Source organism: Tenrec ecaudatus, chromosome 9 (assembly GCF_050624435.1).
Source record: "Tenrec ecaudatus isolate mTenEca1 chromosome 9, mTenEca1.hap1, whole genome shotgun sequence".
Classification (NCBI taxonomy): Eukaryota; Metazoa; Chordata; class Mammalia; order Afrosoricida; family Tenrecidae; genus Tenrec; species Tenrec ecaudatus.
In genome coordinates this window covers 57,180,528-57,197,701 of record NC_134538.1, presented here as the reverse complement: position 1 = coordinate 57,197,701, position 17,174 = coordinate 57,180,528, and the positions used below count along the sequence as shown (strand labels likewise).

The window sequence follows — 17,174 nt, the reverse complement described above, 5'->3', positions numbered from 1 at the left end:
TTATCCATAGATTTTTTAAAAATAATTTTATTGGGTGCTCATGCAAATCTTATCACAATCCATAATTCATCCATTGTGTCAAGCACATTTGTACATTTGTTGCCATCATCATTCTAAAAGTTTTGCTTTCTACTTGAGAACCTTGGAATCAGCTCCTCATTTTCCCTCCCTCCCCATTCACCTTTCCCTCATAAACCCTCAATAATTTATAAATTATTATTATTTTGTCATGCCTTACACTGTCCGACATCTCCCTATATTTATGTGGACTCCTGGGAACAAAATATTCTTAGAGACAGGTTCCAGGATGAAATTTCAGTTATGGTAGTACTGATTGAGGCATGTTGCTTTTAATCTACCACCCGATTCCTCATAATTTAGCACCTGATTGCTCACAAGAGAACAAAACTATATAGTGACTCTATATCAACTGGGGTTTTATTTTATTTTATTTGACTTATTTTCTGTGTGCTTTCTACAAACCAGGTGGTAACAATGTAGGTTCTGATGCCATTCCCTCCTTTAGATTTGGATTATATTATTTATAATCCTTGGGTCACAGAAGCTGGTGTGCTTTCTCCATGTGGACTTAGTTGACACCTCACTTAGATGGCTGCTTTTTGAAAACAAGTCCTTAAGACCCCTGACACTACTCTTTGTGATTGGTGGGTACCATCCCATTTCTTCACCACACTTTAATATAGCAACCATATGTGCTCATGAGGTGGAGCACCAATGAGGGCTAAGTCATAAGAATGAATTTTTCTTAGATTACGGCTAGAACAAAATGCACACCCCAAATCCATTCATGCACCTATGGTTATATATGTCTCTTGTTCACCTTAGACACATCATTGCCATTTTATGTTACAGAATATTATCAATAATCTTCTGGGCATCAATTACACTGCCATCAAGTCACAACTATGTCATGGCCACACTATAAGACAAGGGAGAACTGCCCCTGTAAGTCTCCAAGATCACCTGGAGTTTTAAAGATTAGCATCTGGGTGTGCTACTTTCTTTTTTACCATATCAATGTAAATCTCATATTGACAAGATTAGTCCCAATAAGTCTACACATTTATCCATTTCAAAATACTGCTTTGGAATATTAACAATTTGAACTCACTAATTTTTATAAGGATCTTGAAGTTTTTGAATGTTTTAATATTTCATTTAGATGAGTGCATTCAGTTTTATGTGAAGATCTATTAGTTATTTTGGATTATTTTACATTTTGATAGAACCATTATTTTATATAATCTTTATAAAAAGCCATTTGCTTACTATTTTTCGAATATGGCCCAATAAACTGTAAGTTTGCTGCCGACAAATCTCATTATTCTTTTCAATCTTGTCAATATTCACATTTCCAAACCCAGTAGTCAAACTTGTTGGTGGCTTTATATTTCTCCATTCCTTTATCATTTTTTATCTAATAGCAAAATTCATTTTATGGGCAATCAGGTTAGTTTTATTAAAATGGTGAACTGTCAAAGATTCCAAATAGGAATCCTTGATAATATTTCTCATTACTTAACTGTAGTAAAAATTCTCATTAATTTTGCTGACTGGGGGCAAAAGTCTCCTGCATATTGTTTTGCAAGCATGTGAATATAAAATAAAATGTATAGCACTAACCTTACCATTGAGGTGATGAATAAATTGACTAAGACAAAGCCACAAAATCACAAGAGATTCTAGTTCGTAAAAGAAGGAATAACCTCTTCCTGGACAACTTGTGTCTGACTTCTCTGTTGTGAGTCAATCTCAAACTATTCCTTGTAATTGATTACAGTAATTTATTAGAAGATATACATTTCTATGTAAATTCCAGGTGACTCTATTCTAGTCTATTTAATTTTTTATAAAATGTTAGCTGTAACACAACACTAAGCAAAAAATCCCTCTGACTTGCTCATTAAATTATTTTAGGACAATTATTTATATGAATAGAATGGATTCTTAGATCATACGTTAAGAAAAAATTACCTTCGACTACTTTATAAGTAAAAATTTCAATTCAATAAAACATACCATAAAAATAGATGAGTCATTGGAGTAGTAAGATATACTTTGGTGCATATTACAAAAAATGGATTATCTAAATTCATAAACATAAAACTTTTGTATAATCAATACAGAAAAGATAACCCAGTGGCAAAAAGGACAAAATGCACAATCAAGTTATAGAAGTGAAAACTCAAATAAGAAATTAGCTTGCAAGAAATACTCAGTAGTGATCTATTAAATGAAAGTTAAAATCATAATAAAGTGTAATTTTGCACCTAACATACTAGCATTTAAAAATCTGAACGTTCTGGATGTAAAGTGATGAGATAAACTGTTGTTACCAATAATTTGTACAAGAATGTAGCATTATCAGGAATGTAAAAAGTATATATCTCTTGACTCAACAATTCTGGACATAAATATTTATATATAAAAACTTCACACTTGGGTGCATGGAATATGGGAGTATTGTTTCTAATTACAACAAAAATCAAGTCAATAAATTAACTATGAGATTGAACGAATTGTGATGAATCTAGACTATAAATCATAGATGATGAATACCTACAAATACAGATTTTTAACCTATATGTCTTTTGCAAAGACAATACAGATAAAGATTACGTAATTGTGTAGTCTAGGTATGATACCACCTGTGTTGAGTTTAGAGACATGAACACAATACATATATTGGTTAGCAATGCACATATGTTTTAAAGGATTACATAAATGCACAAAAATACCAAATGTAAAATCCAGAATAGTAATGATCCTGAGAAATACGGCTTTGCTTGAGAAAAGTACAGGCGGGATTTCCACTTTGTTGGTAATGTCTCATTTTAAAAGTATATAATTTATTATTCATATATATAAAAATAAGACCAGAGATGATGATCGGGCTTGTAGATTGTGGTAAAAATTTTAAAAAGTAGTAACAAATAGTGACATTTCCAAAGACATAACAAGTTAATAGTTGATAAAAAGTAGCTCTGAGTTCTTTCAATATGAACTTAATTACATAACTTCTCACATAAAATTATTTATAAACACTTCCCATTTCAAAATATTTGTGGTACGATTGATGGTGTAAATTTTAAGGGGGTTAAGGGGAAATGAAAGAAAGCTGACTGCACTAAGTAATGGGATTTGAGCAATTTTTCAAGACCCAGTAATAGAAGTCCAAGGTTTCTGGAGTGCCCTCCAACAGAGAATATGCTCCTTACCTGTCTCTATCCCATGGGCTAGAGTATTTGAGACTTAATTATAAATAATAGTGAAAAATATATCAATGAGAATATTAGGGAGCAAACTTACAAGTTAATTGGTTTTGCTGGTGCCAAGAAAGATCTTGTTTGAGATCTGTCCCAGATTCCACCAACCGTCTAAAATCATCAATAAAACCAATGACAGATATTGAATATACAATTCATTATTTACAGTGTATACGTTTCAGCACCTTTAGCAACGCTCTGTGCACAAAGGACAAGCTTGACCCATTCCAAATATCTCTGTAGGAATAGGTTCTTCCAACTGAAGCCACCCTGCTCTCTGCCCTGCTGTGGTCTCAGACCATCAATGTCAGAATGTTTAATATAAAGTCTGAACTATTATCTAATTCCTAAATATAGAAGCCTCTTAGGAAGATCTGGCTTTAGTTTTTATTGGGGACACACTTTGGCCTATACTCTGAAACCCCAATTTCCTCTTCCAAGCTCAGCCCAGATTCTGAGCTTTGGACCTCTCGTTACCTAGGAAGGGGCTGTTTACACTAACATACTTTAACGCCATGGTGCCTGAAATTAAATTTCAGACTTTTAGAAATGAGGAATATAACATCAGGGAAATTAAATTTCAGACTTGTAATGAAATGAGGACTATAGCATCAGGATTATAGGAAGGCTTAGTAACAACACAATCTTGCTTGCTGAAAGCGAGGAGGACTTGAAGCACTTGCGTATGAAGATCAAGGACTGCAGCTTTCAGTCTGGCCATGTAAAGACCGAGATCCTCACAACTGGACCACTAAGTATCATCATGATCAATGGAGAGGAGCTTGAAGTTTTCAAGGATTTTTTCTTTCTTGGATCTACAATAGATGCTCATGGAAGCAGAAGTCAAGAGATCCAAGACTAGGTAAATCTGTTGCACAAGATCTCTTTATAGTATTGCAAGGCAATGATGTTACTTTAAGGATTAAGTTGTATCTGATCCAAGCCATGGTATTTTCTATTGCCTCAAATGCAAGTGGAAGTTGGACATTGAATAAGGGAGACGGAAGAAGAATCAATGCGTTCAAATTGTGGTGCCGGAGGAGAGCATCAAAAGTGCCATGGACTGCTGAAAGGACACACAGATCTGTCTTAGAAGAAGTACAGCCGGGGTGCTCCTTAGAGAAAAGGATGGCAAGACTTTGTCTTATATACTTTGGACATACTGACAGAGAAACTAGTTGTTCGAAAAGAACATCATGTTGGTAAAACGGAGGGGCAGCGAAAAAGAGGAAGGACATCAGTGATAGGAACTGATACGGTGACTGCAACACCGGGCTTAGGTATAGGAACAAGTGTGAGCACAGCACAGAGCCAAGCAGTGTCCAGTTTTGTGGAACACAGAGTCACTATGGACCAGGACCATCTCAACGTCACCTAACAACGATGAAATGATGAACTTTCACAAGATATTAAAATATTTTAGAAAATTTAAAAAATGGTTACAAACAACCATGCATATTTTTTGTTTAATTTCTATGTGAAACTTATGGGCTTAAAAGTCTTTGTATGCATTTATGCTTCTCTCGTTGTCATTTAAAACATTTAGAGCTGAGTAATTTTTAAAATATAACTTTCTTTACACCTTGGGCTTATGTTCTGATTAAAGGTCTGGTTTAGAACTTAATTTCAATATAACTTGTTTACGTATAAGAAATTTTATTATGCAAAGTAATTAAAGGATTTACCCAGACTACAAAATAGATACATAAAACAAAAACAAAAAACTCCCTGTTATTGAGTCAATTCTGACTCATAGTGAACCTACAGAACAGACTGGCATTGCCCTGTGAGTTTCTGAGGCCATAACTCTTTATGGAATTATAAAGCCTCATCTCTCTCTCATAGCAGCTGGTGGTTTCAAATTGCTGACTTGTGATTAGCAGTCCAATACATAACCTATATGCCACCGATGTTCCTAAATGGACACATAGAGCAGAGAGAAAGAGAGGGGGAAATTGGAGGAGAAGGGCAAGGGTGTGGGGAAATTGGAGGAGGAGAAAGGGTCCAGGGGGAAGGAGATAAGAGTGAAAATGAAAATCCATAGAAACAGAAGGTGCTTGCAAGCACGTAGCAGGGACCTCTAGTCCAGTTCCGGTGGTCAAAAGTGAGGTCTAAATGAAGTCTGAAGGCGACTGAAGGCTACAGAAAGTGATGCAGTTATTTTCAAAGATGAGAACTGAAGAAACCTGGCACACTTGATCTGAGATTTCAGCACAGAGAGGATAGAGTGCATTGTAAGAGGTAATGTTGGACAGCAGAGTAGTAGAAGAAGAAATATTGGGAGAAAGAAGGCTGTGGGCAAATAATGGAAGATTGGGACTATGATTGTCAAGATTATGGACTTCATTATTCTCTTAATGGTGTATTTTAATCAGTGGAACTAAGAAAAAGAGACTCAAACGTTAGAAAAATAGTTCTGGCTGAAGTGTTGATTTCATTCACTGTCATTGTATTGATTCCAATTCATAGTGACTCTATTAGTCCTGCACTGACAATACAACAATCCAGAATCATCTAGAACTCTAGGTGTTCCGTGGTGAAAAGAATGGTCACATTATCTGATCACATGGTATGAGTTAGTCTGTTACATAATAAGAGGTATGGAATTCCCATTTTGGTTTGAACACGGTAAAGCTAAATCCTATATTTAATTTCAAGAACTATTCAATATACAAGTTCTCTGGTGGAATCATCTTCCTTGTCTTCATTATTTACTGCTACAATTTAAAAAATAAACACAGTCATTTCTTCTCTGTACTTAATGATAAGCTGCTCAATTACTTTTGAGAACCATATAGCCTTAAATAGTTAATGCACATTTTCAATATGATATCAGTATATTCACAATCATCAATGAATTTTATTATTACAGATATAAGATGACAAATAAAACTATTATAACCACAATTACATGCATGGGCTTATTTCAAACAAGATGTGTTTAAATCTGTCTCTGTGCCCAGTGGGTGACTGCAGACAAGTTTTCCCAGTAATATACATGCCTTAGACACTTAAAAAATTTTAAATACTTTTATTGGGGGCCTTTACAGCTCTTATCACAATCCATACATTCCTCCAGTGTGTCAGGCACATTTGCACACATGCTGTTATCATCATTTTCAAAGCCTTCTCTTCCCACTTGAGCCCCTGATATTTGCTCTCCATTTCTTCCCCTTCTCTCCCCTGCCTACCTACCCACCCTTCCTCACAAACTTTTGACAAGTTATTGATTTTTCCCCTATATCTTACATTGTGCTCCATCACACCTCACCCACTTTTCCGCTATTCGTCCCCCTGGTAGGGGGTTTTAGATTGATTTGTGAAAGGTTCTCCCCTCCTGCCCCCACCCTCCGCCAATCCTCCTGGCATCACTACTCTCTTTGTTGGCCCTGAAGGGTTTATCTAACATGGTCTCCCTATGGTGCAGGCTCTTATCTGTAGCAGTGTGCATCTTGGGGTGTCTTTAAAAATGAAAAAAGATCCTAGCTAAACAGAGAGTTAAATTCAAGAGAGAGTCATCCACTCAGAAGGTATAATGACTTTTTTTTTAGGATCCTAAATGTGTAATCTTGATAGATTTTCTCACAGGACACAGGATAATGACAGAGGCTTCTGGAGAAATTTTTTTTTCAGGTTTGAACAGTAAGAGTGAGTTTATTGATGGGATACTTTGGTATAGAACTCTGAAACAAATCCAAACTCACTTCCATTGAGTCAATGCTCACTTATCGTGACCCCATTGTGGGGTTTCTTTTCTTTTTAAAATAATTTTATTGGGGGCTCATACAACTCTTATCACAATCCATACATCCATCCATTGTGTCAAGCACTTTTGTTCATATGTTGCCATCAGCATTCTCAAAACATTTGCTTTCTACTTGAGCCCTTGGTATCAGCTCATTTTTTCTCTCTCCCTGTTCCCCCCTCCCTCGAGAACCCTTGATAATTTATAATTGTTTTGTCATATCTTACACTGTCTGACGTCTCTCTTCACCCACGTTTCTGTTGTCCGTCCCCCAGGAGGAGGTTACATGTAGATCCTTGTAATTGGTTCTCCCTTTCTACCCCGCCTTCCCTCCACCCTCCCGGTATCACCACTCTCAACACTGGTTCAACCGCCCTGGATTCCCTGTGTTTCCAGTTTCTATCTATAACAGTGTACATCCTCTGGTCTAGCCAGATTTGTAAGGTAGAATTGGAGTCATGACAGAAGGAGGGAGGAAGCATTTAAGAACTAGAGAAAAGTTGTATGTTTCATCATTGCTACCCTGTACCCTGACTGGCTTGTCTTCTCCCTGCAACCCTTCTGTAAGGGGATGTCCAGTTGCCTACAGATTGGCTTTGGGTCTCCATTCTGCACTCCCCCTCATTCACAATGATATGATTTTTTGTTCTTTGATACCTGATACCTAATCCCCTTGACATCTTGTGGTCACACAGGCTGGTGTGCTTCTTCCTTGTGGGTTTTGTTGCTTCTGTCTGAGCTAGATGACCGCTTGTTTATCTTCAAATCTTTGAGACCCCAGATGCTGTATCTTTTGATATCTGGGCACAATCAGCTTTCTTCACATTTGCTTATGAACACAATTGTTGTCTTCAGTGATCATATCAGGAAGGTGGGCACACACTGATATAAGTTTTTGTTCCTTGATGCCTGATACCTGGTCCCTTCTTCACCTCATGGTTACATGTGGGCTTTGTTGTTTCTGAGATAGATGGTTGCTTGTTGACCTACACTGAAAATGGCATTGATGAGAAAATGGCCAGGAAATTTTCATCAAGGAATTTTTTTTCCATCATGGCCATGCACCTGCTCATTCTTTGGGGATTGCAAAGAATGTCCTATGAAAATCTCACTGGGAAACTTACCCCATCTACCTTAAAGCCCCTTCAGATAGTGTCTCTTTAGAATTATTTTTGCTTGCCAAATTCAAAGACTATTTAAAAGGAACGCAATTCAAGTTCCTTGAAGACTCCAAAACTGTCACTTTGATGTGGTGTAAATGAAAAAACACAATGTTTTTCAGGCAAAGTTTAGAGAAATTGAAATACCACCTTCAGAAATGTATAGACCTACATGGAAATAAGTCAAGAAGCAATAGCTTAGCTTCAAATTTTGATACATTTATTTTCTGTATATTTGTAGTAATATTTTTATATACCATCATATAATGTGAATGCCTCTGCTCTCTATGTATATGTGTGCGTATATATATATATATATATATATATGCTAACAATAAGTGTTAGTGTGACTAAACAAAGTTTTGGGGTGCAGTTCAGTAACAAAAATAATAAGTTGTTACTTAGGAATGTTCACCGACCTGAGTTATTGCTGGTAATCCTTCATATCTTTTCAATGTAAAATTCTGTGATACAAGGTCAGCGGCTTTTTCCACTGTAGTTTCTCCTGGGTCAATTTTTGGTGGTAGCATTTTGTCCCAAGGAACATTTTCATAAGCTCTATGAAATATCAAAGAATAAGATTTTATTTAAATGATATATTTACTTGACATGGTTCATAGTAATATTGTATACTATGGTAAATATTTTACTTGGAAACAGAATCAAGTTCATGGAAATAGCAATCAAATAATTGAACAATTACACAATAATAATTTATAAATTATCAAGGGTTCATGAGGGAGTGGGGAGAAGGGAGGGATGGGAAAAATGAGGAGCTGATAACATGGGCACAAGTAGAAAGCAAATGTTTTGAGAATGATGATGGCAACAAATGTATAAATGTGCTTGATGCAATGTATGTATGTATGTATGTATTTGTGATAAGAGTTGTATGAGCCCCCAATAAAATGATTTTTAAAAGTTAGAAACTTCTGATCTTTAAAAGATATTAAGAAAAAGAAAACAGAAAATCTTAGTAAAAGGTAAATATGATAGAAAAATGCTAAAGTGTAAAGATGTCACTTTGAGGACTTGTGTGCCTTAGTATTTTTAATCATCCCAAATGCATGTGAAAGCTGGACAATGCATACAGAAGACTGAAGAAGAACGGGTGCAGTTAATTATTATACTGCAAAGAATATTGAAAGTACCATGGACTTCTAGAACAAACAAATCTGCCTTGGAAGAAGTATAGCTAGAATTCTTCTTAGAAGGCAAGCATGGTGAGACTTTGTCTCAAGTACTTTGGATATGTTATCAGGAAAGACAAGTACCTGGAGAAATATATCATGCTTGGTAAAATAGAGTCAGCAAAAAAGAGGAAGGTCATCAATGAGAAGGACTGACACAGTGGTTGCAATAAGGGGCTGACTCATAATGACTCTGAAGGTGGCAGAGGGCCAGACAGAGATTATCTCACTCTGTTGCACACAGGGTTACTATGAACTGGAACTGCATTGATAGCACCAAACACAACAACAGGGCAGGCAGAATTCTACAATGTCCACATGATTACCACATTCTAATGAACACGCTCATAGAATTCAGTCTCTTTGAGTATGTAATGATGGGAGCTATGAATATATTCAATATCCCTCCCACGATTACGCTACATGTGAGTGTAGGGGTCAGCACTCATTATATGAGATTTTTCACATATATAATGAAGATCCCTAGCCAGTTAACTTTGAGTTTAATAATAGGAAGGTAATCTTTAGTGCATCTTACCTAAATAGAGAAAACCTATAAAAAGTCAAAAAAGAGCAGGTGTTCTGCTTTTCTAAAAGAAATACAACGTATGAATTCTACAGTTGCAATTAACAGAGTGAATTTGGAAGATGAGAACCAAGCCTGGACTGATACTTTGATTTCAGACATTAAGCAGAGAATCTACTATTAGATGGCACAGTACGACAATAAGTGGGCATTGTTTTAAGCTATTAACTTTGTGTTGATTTAATTACTACATATCCTGATACACATCTTAAAGTTCACAAATATTTCACTGACTGTCACAGCAGGTAAGTGATCGTTGGTATTCTAATAAAGAAACTACAGTTTAGAAAACTGGATTCATTTGCTAAGTGTCACAAAGCTATTGACAGATTATGGCCTTTGATGGGTCAGCAATTTCCCCACTCTTCTATACCAACACAGCCCACTGATTAAATAACGAGTAAACGATTCAATTACTATATATGAACATTTTAATCCAAAGGCATTTCTCTCTATTTGGAGTTCTTTTTGACAGCTATGCATGTCAGACAAAGTGTGATATATTTAAATTTTATTCTGAATAAATGCATAAAAACAAACAACTCTCAATACAGATCCTGCCCTGGACAAATAGATCAGTTAACGGTCAAATATCCCACTCTATGGATACCAAAAGTTACCCCCTGCTCTTGTCTTATTAAAATCTGGTGCTAAGGCAAATCTATCAATTTTTGGGGAAACTATAATTTACCAAAAAAATCCTATTTCTACCTAAAGTTAATGTGAAGAAAACTCTGAGACTCACATTTTCAACAAATATTTATTGTGTTTGAAGCACTATGTGAGGTGCTAAAGATGAAAAATGGATAGGTATTAATATATAAATATTTACCACAAAAGCATGTTATGAAGATTTAAAATATATATCTTGGTAAAGATATATGTCATAGAGATTGGTCTGTGTGCATTTTTAATTCACACATTCATTATTCTCTGGATAGAAACAGGTTAAAGGACAACTAAATTTAATGAAATAGTTTAAATCGTAGCAAAGACTTAAATAACACAGGTTTCTAATACCATATATATTTGAATACAAGCTGACCAGAGTATAAGACGAAGCACCTAATTATAACCTGGGAACAAGAAAAACTGATTGACTCAAGTATAAGCCTAGGGTGGGAAATGCAGGATGTGGATTAACACAGAGACCAGAGGGGAGAGACGGAGTACCGCCACAGACACATCCTTACCAGTTCAGCTGCTGGTGTAAGTGAATCACTATGGGTGCTTCTGGGAATAGGAGCCTTCCACGTCAGCTCTGATTGGTTAGATGTGAGTGAACAAACATTCAAAGCCCTGCAGTGTCAGCGGGGCTTTGAATGAACAGCGGAGGAATGGCAATCACCTGCGAGATGTTACACCTCGCTGGGGTACCACTGACCCGTGTATAAGCCGAACCCCAGTTTTTCAGCACATTTTTGTGCACAAGTATATACATTGACTAGCATTGCACTAAGGAATACACCAGAGCAAGGATCCTCAAACTTTTTAAACAGGGGGCTAGTTCACTATCCCTCAGACCCATTGGAGTGCCGGACTATAGTTAAAAACAAAACAAAACTATGAACAAATTCCTATGAACACTGCACAAATCTTATTTTGAAGTAAAAACCAAACAAACAGGGCAAAAACACCTGGTGGGCTGGATAAACATCCTCGGTGGGCCACATGTGGACACCTGAACCAGAGAGTTAGATCAAAGTTTAAAGACACTTCAACTTTTGAGACTCTGGTATATTTCACGAATGACCTTACAGAATTTTCCATGGCATTGGTACAAGTTTTTCTCTAAAAAACCCTTATCTTATTTTTAAGACTATTGAGTATATATATGGCTCTATTTTGAATAATTATTTTCACCTTAACCAATGTACTATTTCCAATAAAAACCGTAGAATTATTTTTTTCTGATAGATATCAAAGTAAGATTACAATATTCTGTCCTGATAATAAATTGAAATCAAAACCAGGGAGGTATTTAGAGGTTTTATAGTTTCCAGATCTGAAAACTGCAGATCAGAAAGATTGGAGGCTCTTAAGTTCCAAGACATATTTTTATTCTTATAATGCCCTGATATCTTATTGAGGGTTCTTTTGAGCTATTAATCCAAGATTATGAAACCCAAATTCATATATTTCTTTATATTCTCATAAACTTTCTTAGATGTGTATTTATGAAACTATATTTTATTATTAGATGCACCTCCAACTTGAATGAAGAAATGAACTTGAAAGGTAAAGCATGCCTCAGTGGCCAGTTGGTGAAAGAGAAGGATGAGTGGAGGTGAATACGATATGTTTTGCAGTTCACATATATTGTTTTTTCTTTGTGTGCCTTGATTCCTCTTCCTCATCATACATTTCTCTAGGCCATGAAATTTAGCCTTCATTTTAATGATCTATTGAATTCTGAATTAAATAGTCAATTTCAATAGTTGATTTTCAGGCTCCATCTTACTTCATTATAGTCATAATTTGAAACAATTAAACACTGCCTCTTCCCTTTTGAATTATTCTTTTAAAATTTTATTATTATGAGTTAAAACATATATCATTCCATAGTTCAATCATGTCAAGTAGTATGGTACACTTGCTACCACAATCAGTTTCCAAACATTCTTTTCCTTAGTGGACTGCTTGACATTGGCTCCCTTTTACCCTCCCGTCTACTATGCCCCTATCTCCCTATTCTATACTATACCCTTATTCTACTTGCTGTCCCTATAGGTTCATCAATACTGGGGTTCATATACCAAAAACAGAAAGACATGTAAGACAACTTCAAGAGCGTGATCCCAATGACATAACACCTATGAGATAAACCCTAGTATGAACAAACAAAAAACAAAACAAAATTGCAGAAAATGTTGAAAATTAGGTCTAGCATGCATCAAAGGGGGGATTCAATTAACAAAGTTTAACTTTTCAAGTCAGGTTTATCCCTTCAATCTTCTACACTCATCTCTCCAATGCATTCTGTTTAGCAACCACTTTCCTCTCCCCCTCCCCCCAATCCCTCCATTCTGGATAAAGGGAGAGCACCAGTGGCTTATTTCCTTTGTAGTTCCCACAAATGTATCTTGGGCTCCCACTGTCATTCATGGCCTTCTGCAAACACGATTCTCTGATACGCCTTCCTGCTTCAACTTCAGATTATATGATTTACAATCCTTCAGTGATTTATGATGGTGTACTTCTATGTGAACTTAGTTGACGTCTCTTTTAGATGGCTACTTGTTTGGAGACAAGCCCTAGACCCCAGATTCCATTTTATCTGATAGGCAGGCCCCATCTAATTTCTTCACCACATTTTGTTATAGCATCCATATTTTCTGTATCCCCTTTCTAAAGGCAAGTATATAGCAAGGCCATAATATAAGAACTAATTATTCATAACGTGGAGCTAGAATTTAGTATGAGCCCAAAGCCCATTCCTGAAGATATGCTTTTTATTTGTTCATTTGTTTTTCTGCCTTTGGATCCCTTTCCAAACTATCTTGTTAATTTTTATAGAGTGTCTTTTTTGAGACTTTTAAGTAGCTTTAAGTCACAAAAGTATTATATACATATGAATAATAAATAAAAGAATATATACATGTGAATAATTCCGTTACTCTGCTAGGGAGTTAGCTTACATGCCCAATATCCCTCTGTCAACAGGGCTTACATTTTTTTTACCAGGGAATAATCAAAGACAATATTAACAGAAGACCCTTAAGCCCCAGGGCAATGGTCCTTAATACTCTCTACCATGAGTTCTTGACTTCCCTTTCTTTCAACTCAAGTAGCTCAGTGTTGATCTGTACTTCAAAATGTATCCTAAGCCAATGACTTGTACCACTTCTCTACCACAACCGTCCTGCAAACAGCTATTATCTATATCCAGGATTGTTATAAAATAACTTCCTAAGTAGTGTCCCATCTTCTCCCCCATTTCAATATATTCCCTCAACAAAGCAGCAATGATTACATTGATATGTAAGTCTGGTCTTATCACATCCCTGCTAAATCTTTACTGAGAGTAAACAAACAAACAAATCCCATTGCTACTGAGTTGATTTTGATTGAATCAACCCTATAGGACAGGGTAGAATTTCTCTATAGGATTTCCTAGGTTGTACATCATTACTATAGTAGGCTGCCAAATAATTCCTGTGGAGTGGATGGAAGTGTTCAAACTGCTTGCCTCATTTTCAGCTGAGCACTTTAACCCACTGTGAATAAAAGCCCTGGAATTTATCATGAATTTTTTCTAAATTGCCTCTGTCTGGAATGTAGTTTATCCAAGATACCAGCTGGGCATTTCCCTCACTTACCCAAAGTTTCTGCTCAAATCTCATTTTATAAGGATGTTTCTAACTTGTATCAACTTGAGTGGGCCATGAATTTCCTGTGATATGATCTAACAGTGTGGTCATCTCCATGGTGTAGCTTCTGTGAGCAGCCAAGCAGTTCGGGGCAGAATAGAGTATCTCCTCCGTAGTTTGATTACAGCCTTGCTAAGTGCATTGAGGGAATTTGCATCCGTGGTGTGACCTATACCCCCGGCCCCTTCCTGGAACTATGGTTGTTGCTGTTTTAAAACTTTTACTATAGACAGATAGTGTGTGGAAGCTAGCTCACTCCTACTGCTGTAGCGGTGTCCTGCATCTGGCTCTGGACCTCCTGTTATCCACTGCTGATCCCAGGAGCCATCAGCAGACTCTGGGCCTTGGTTCTTTTTCAGCCCTACAATCACCAGGCCGTGGTCCTCCTGCTTCATCTTCCTGTTTCCTGTGGTTGGCCACTGCAGCTACAAGAGTTAGAAGAAATCTTTGACTTACATCTAACCCACGGACTTGAACCAGACTAGATTTATCCACTTCCACACTGCATGAGCCATTTCTTAATATAAATCTCTTTCAATATATATCAATGTACATGGGTCGCTGGATCTGCTTCCCTAGAAAACTCAGCCGAACACATCGCTTAACCCCACAGACTCTACTACGGCCTAGTTCCTCATTAACTTGCTCTATCTTTTCAAATACTTTTCAAGTACTTTTTCCAAATACTTCTCCAACCTACTAACATAAGCTTTCTTTTCAACTTTCCCCCCCCCCCCTTTTTTCTACCATTAGAATGACAACTTTTTGTGAGCAGAGTTGGTGCTCGGTTTTACTCATGGATATATCTGAAAATCTACAAAACAGGCAAATAATAGTAAACATTTGATGAATGAGTAAATTAAATTTCCTTACTAATACTTTCTCTGCCTTCCTTTTCTTGTTTTTGTGGTGTATGATAGAACTTGAATTTTTTTCATGTTTTAAAACTATAATAGTTCCATGAATATATCTCACATAGCATACAAGCCAATGGTTTAAACATTATTAAAGAGTTGAGCAATCATCACAATCAATTTTAAACATTTTCATAATTGTACTCATTATTAGTTCCTCATTTCCTTCCGAAGTCCCCTACCATAATCCTAAGAAACTATTCATCCACGTATTATCGCTATAGATTTACCTATCTTGAAGTTCATATAAACATTAAAATACACCCCAAACAATAACAAAATAAAGCAGAAAAATCTCAATTGAAAAGAAAGCAAAAATAACAATAAAACTAGGTAAATTTAAAATGGATCTAAAAGGGAAACTAGTAAGTTGTTCAATTTTAACCTGGCTACAAATGCATTAATCAGCTTTTCAATGTCCTCTAATAGCATGGCTGTTAATGATCATTGGGGATTCTCTAGGGGAAAATCTACATGGGGACCCTGCACATGGATTTGGGGCTTTCACTGTTATTCATAGCTTCTGCAAACTGGATGCTCAGAAATTGACTGCTAATATTCTTCCCTCTTCCAGATTTGGATTTTTTTTTTATTTACAGTCCTAGATCATGCAGGCTAATGGGCTTCTGTGTGGACTTAGCTGACACCCCATTTAGATGATTGCTTTTTAAAAGAAAAGTCTTCAAGACTTGCACTGCCTTGATTAAAATGTATATAATTTATCTCTCTAGTTTATGATATCCATTGCCATGACTACATAGAAACTCACAGACAAAATTCACAATTAAAGGGTTTATAAAGGAAGTTAATAATTTGTAATGTCAGTGAGAAATGCTCAAGGTAGTTGTTTATGAGGACATGTTACAAAGTTTCAATTCTGCTAATAAATTCCCAAAGGGGCATACCCACTGCTGTAAACCATAACATAAAGGCATTCAGCTCAAGCTCTGTGGGTTAGCATGTCCAACTTCCCCAATTTGGTGCCCAGAGGCACCCCACTCTGCAAACCGGCCTCCTGCACAAAAGCACTCAACTGAAGTTGCTCCATGGTTTGGGGAATCCATCACTCTGTTCCATCCTCTGGTTCCTCATTCTGCTGCTGCTCTTTTGATGGGATTGCTTTCTGGATCCAAGAATTTCACTTCAGAACACTGGTTCAAAAGACACACTCTGTTCCTAACTCTTGCTGGTAATGAGATCTTTCTTCCTGCTTCTCAGAGGGCCCAGTTTTTATACAACAGAATGCCACTTCACGGAACATTCTTTGCAATTCTTCACTAGTGATTCTGATCAGTACCTTCCTCCATGTTCTTACCAGACCCATGCAGCGAAAAGCCATTTGGTGGTACTTAGATACTTTTGCTAGAAGAATCACATTAAATAATTCCCTGCCCCGCCAAGGTCTCAGATGCCATTCTTTCTGACAGCTAGGCACTATCTGGTATTTCTTCAAGACACTTTGTGTTAACACCTATAGCTTCAGTGACCTCATCATGTGGGCAGGTATCACATCATAAGAAGTAATTGACCTTACATTACAGTTATGTTTAAGAATGAGGTGAAAATACACTCATTTATTAATGGTTTATATATGTCACTGGTCCACTTTGAAGACATCGTTATCATTTGTGGGGAAACATCTAAATAATCTCAATGGCAATTCTATTGTTGGTATCATTAACTTGGCTCATGGTATAGAATATAAAATACTGTTGAAGAAAAAGAAAGTATAGGACAGCTTTTTAGACTTAAATTCTAGGAATGTTGACTTCTTCAGCTTAATAAATTAAGTGGCTGGACACTATGTAAACACTGAAGGTGGGAGAACAGCAAAACTTTCAATAGCATACATTCAAAGGCAGAACTATGACTGTTAGATTAAGATATGTCATAAAAATTCAAATAAAGTACCAAAATAGAAA

General features: G+C 36.4%; 1 protein-coding gene across 1 annotated transcript in view; it reads right to left on the bottom strand.

The window, feature by feature from the left end:
• SPMIP7 (sperm microtubule inner protein 7) overlaps positions 1-17,174 on the bottom strand; it is a 99,956-nt gene that overhangs the window by 31,834 nt on the left and 50,948 nt on the right. Inside the window, exons 4-5 of the mRNA XM_075557315.1 lie at positions 8,612-8,750; positions 3,331-3,398 (exon numbers count right to left, since the gene is read on the bottom strand). Of these exons, the coding sequence (XP_075413430.1) occupies positions 3,331-3,398; positions 8,612-8,750 (207 nt within the window). The remainder of the gene's footprint in view (positions 1-3,330; positions 3,399-8,611; positions 8,751-17,174) is intronic.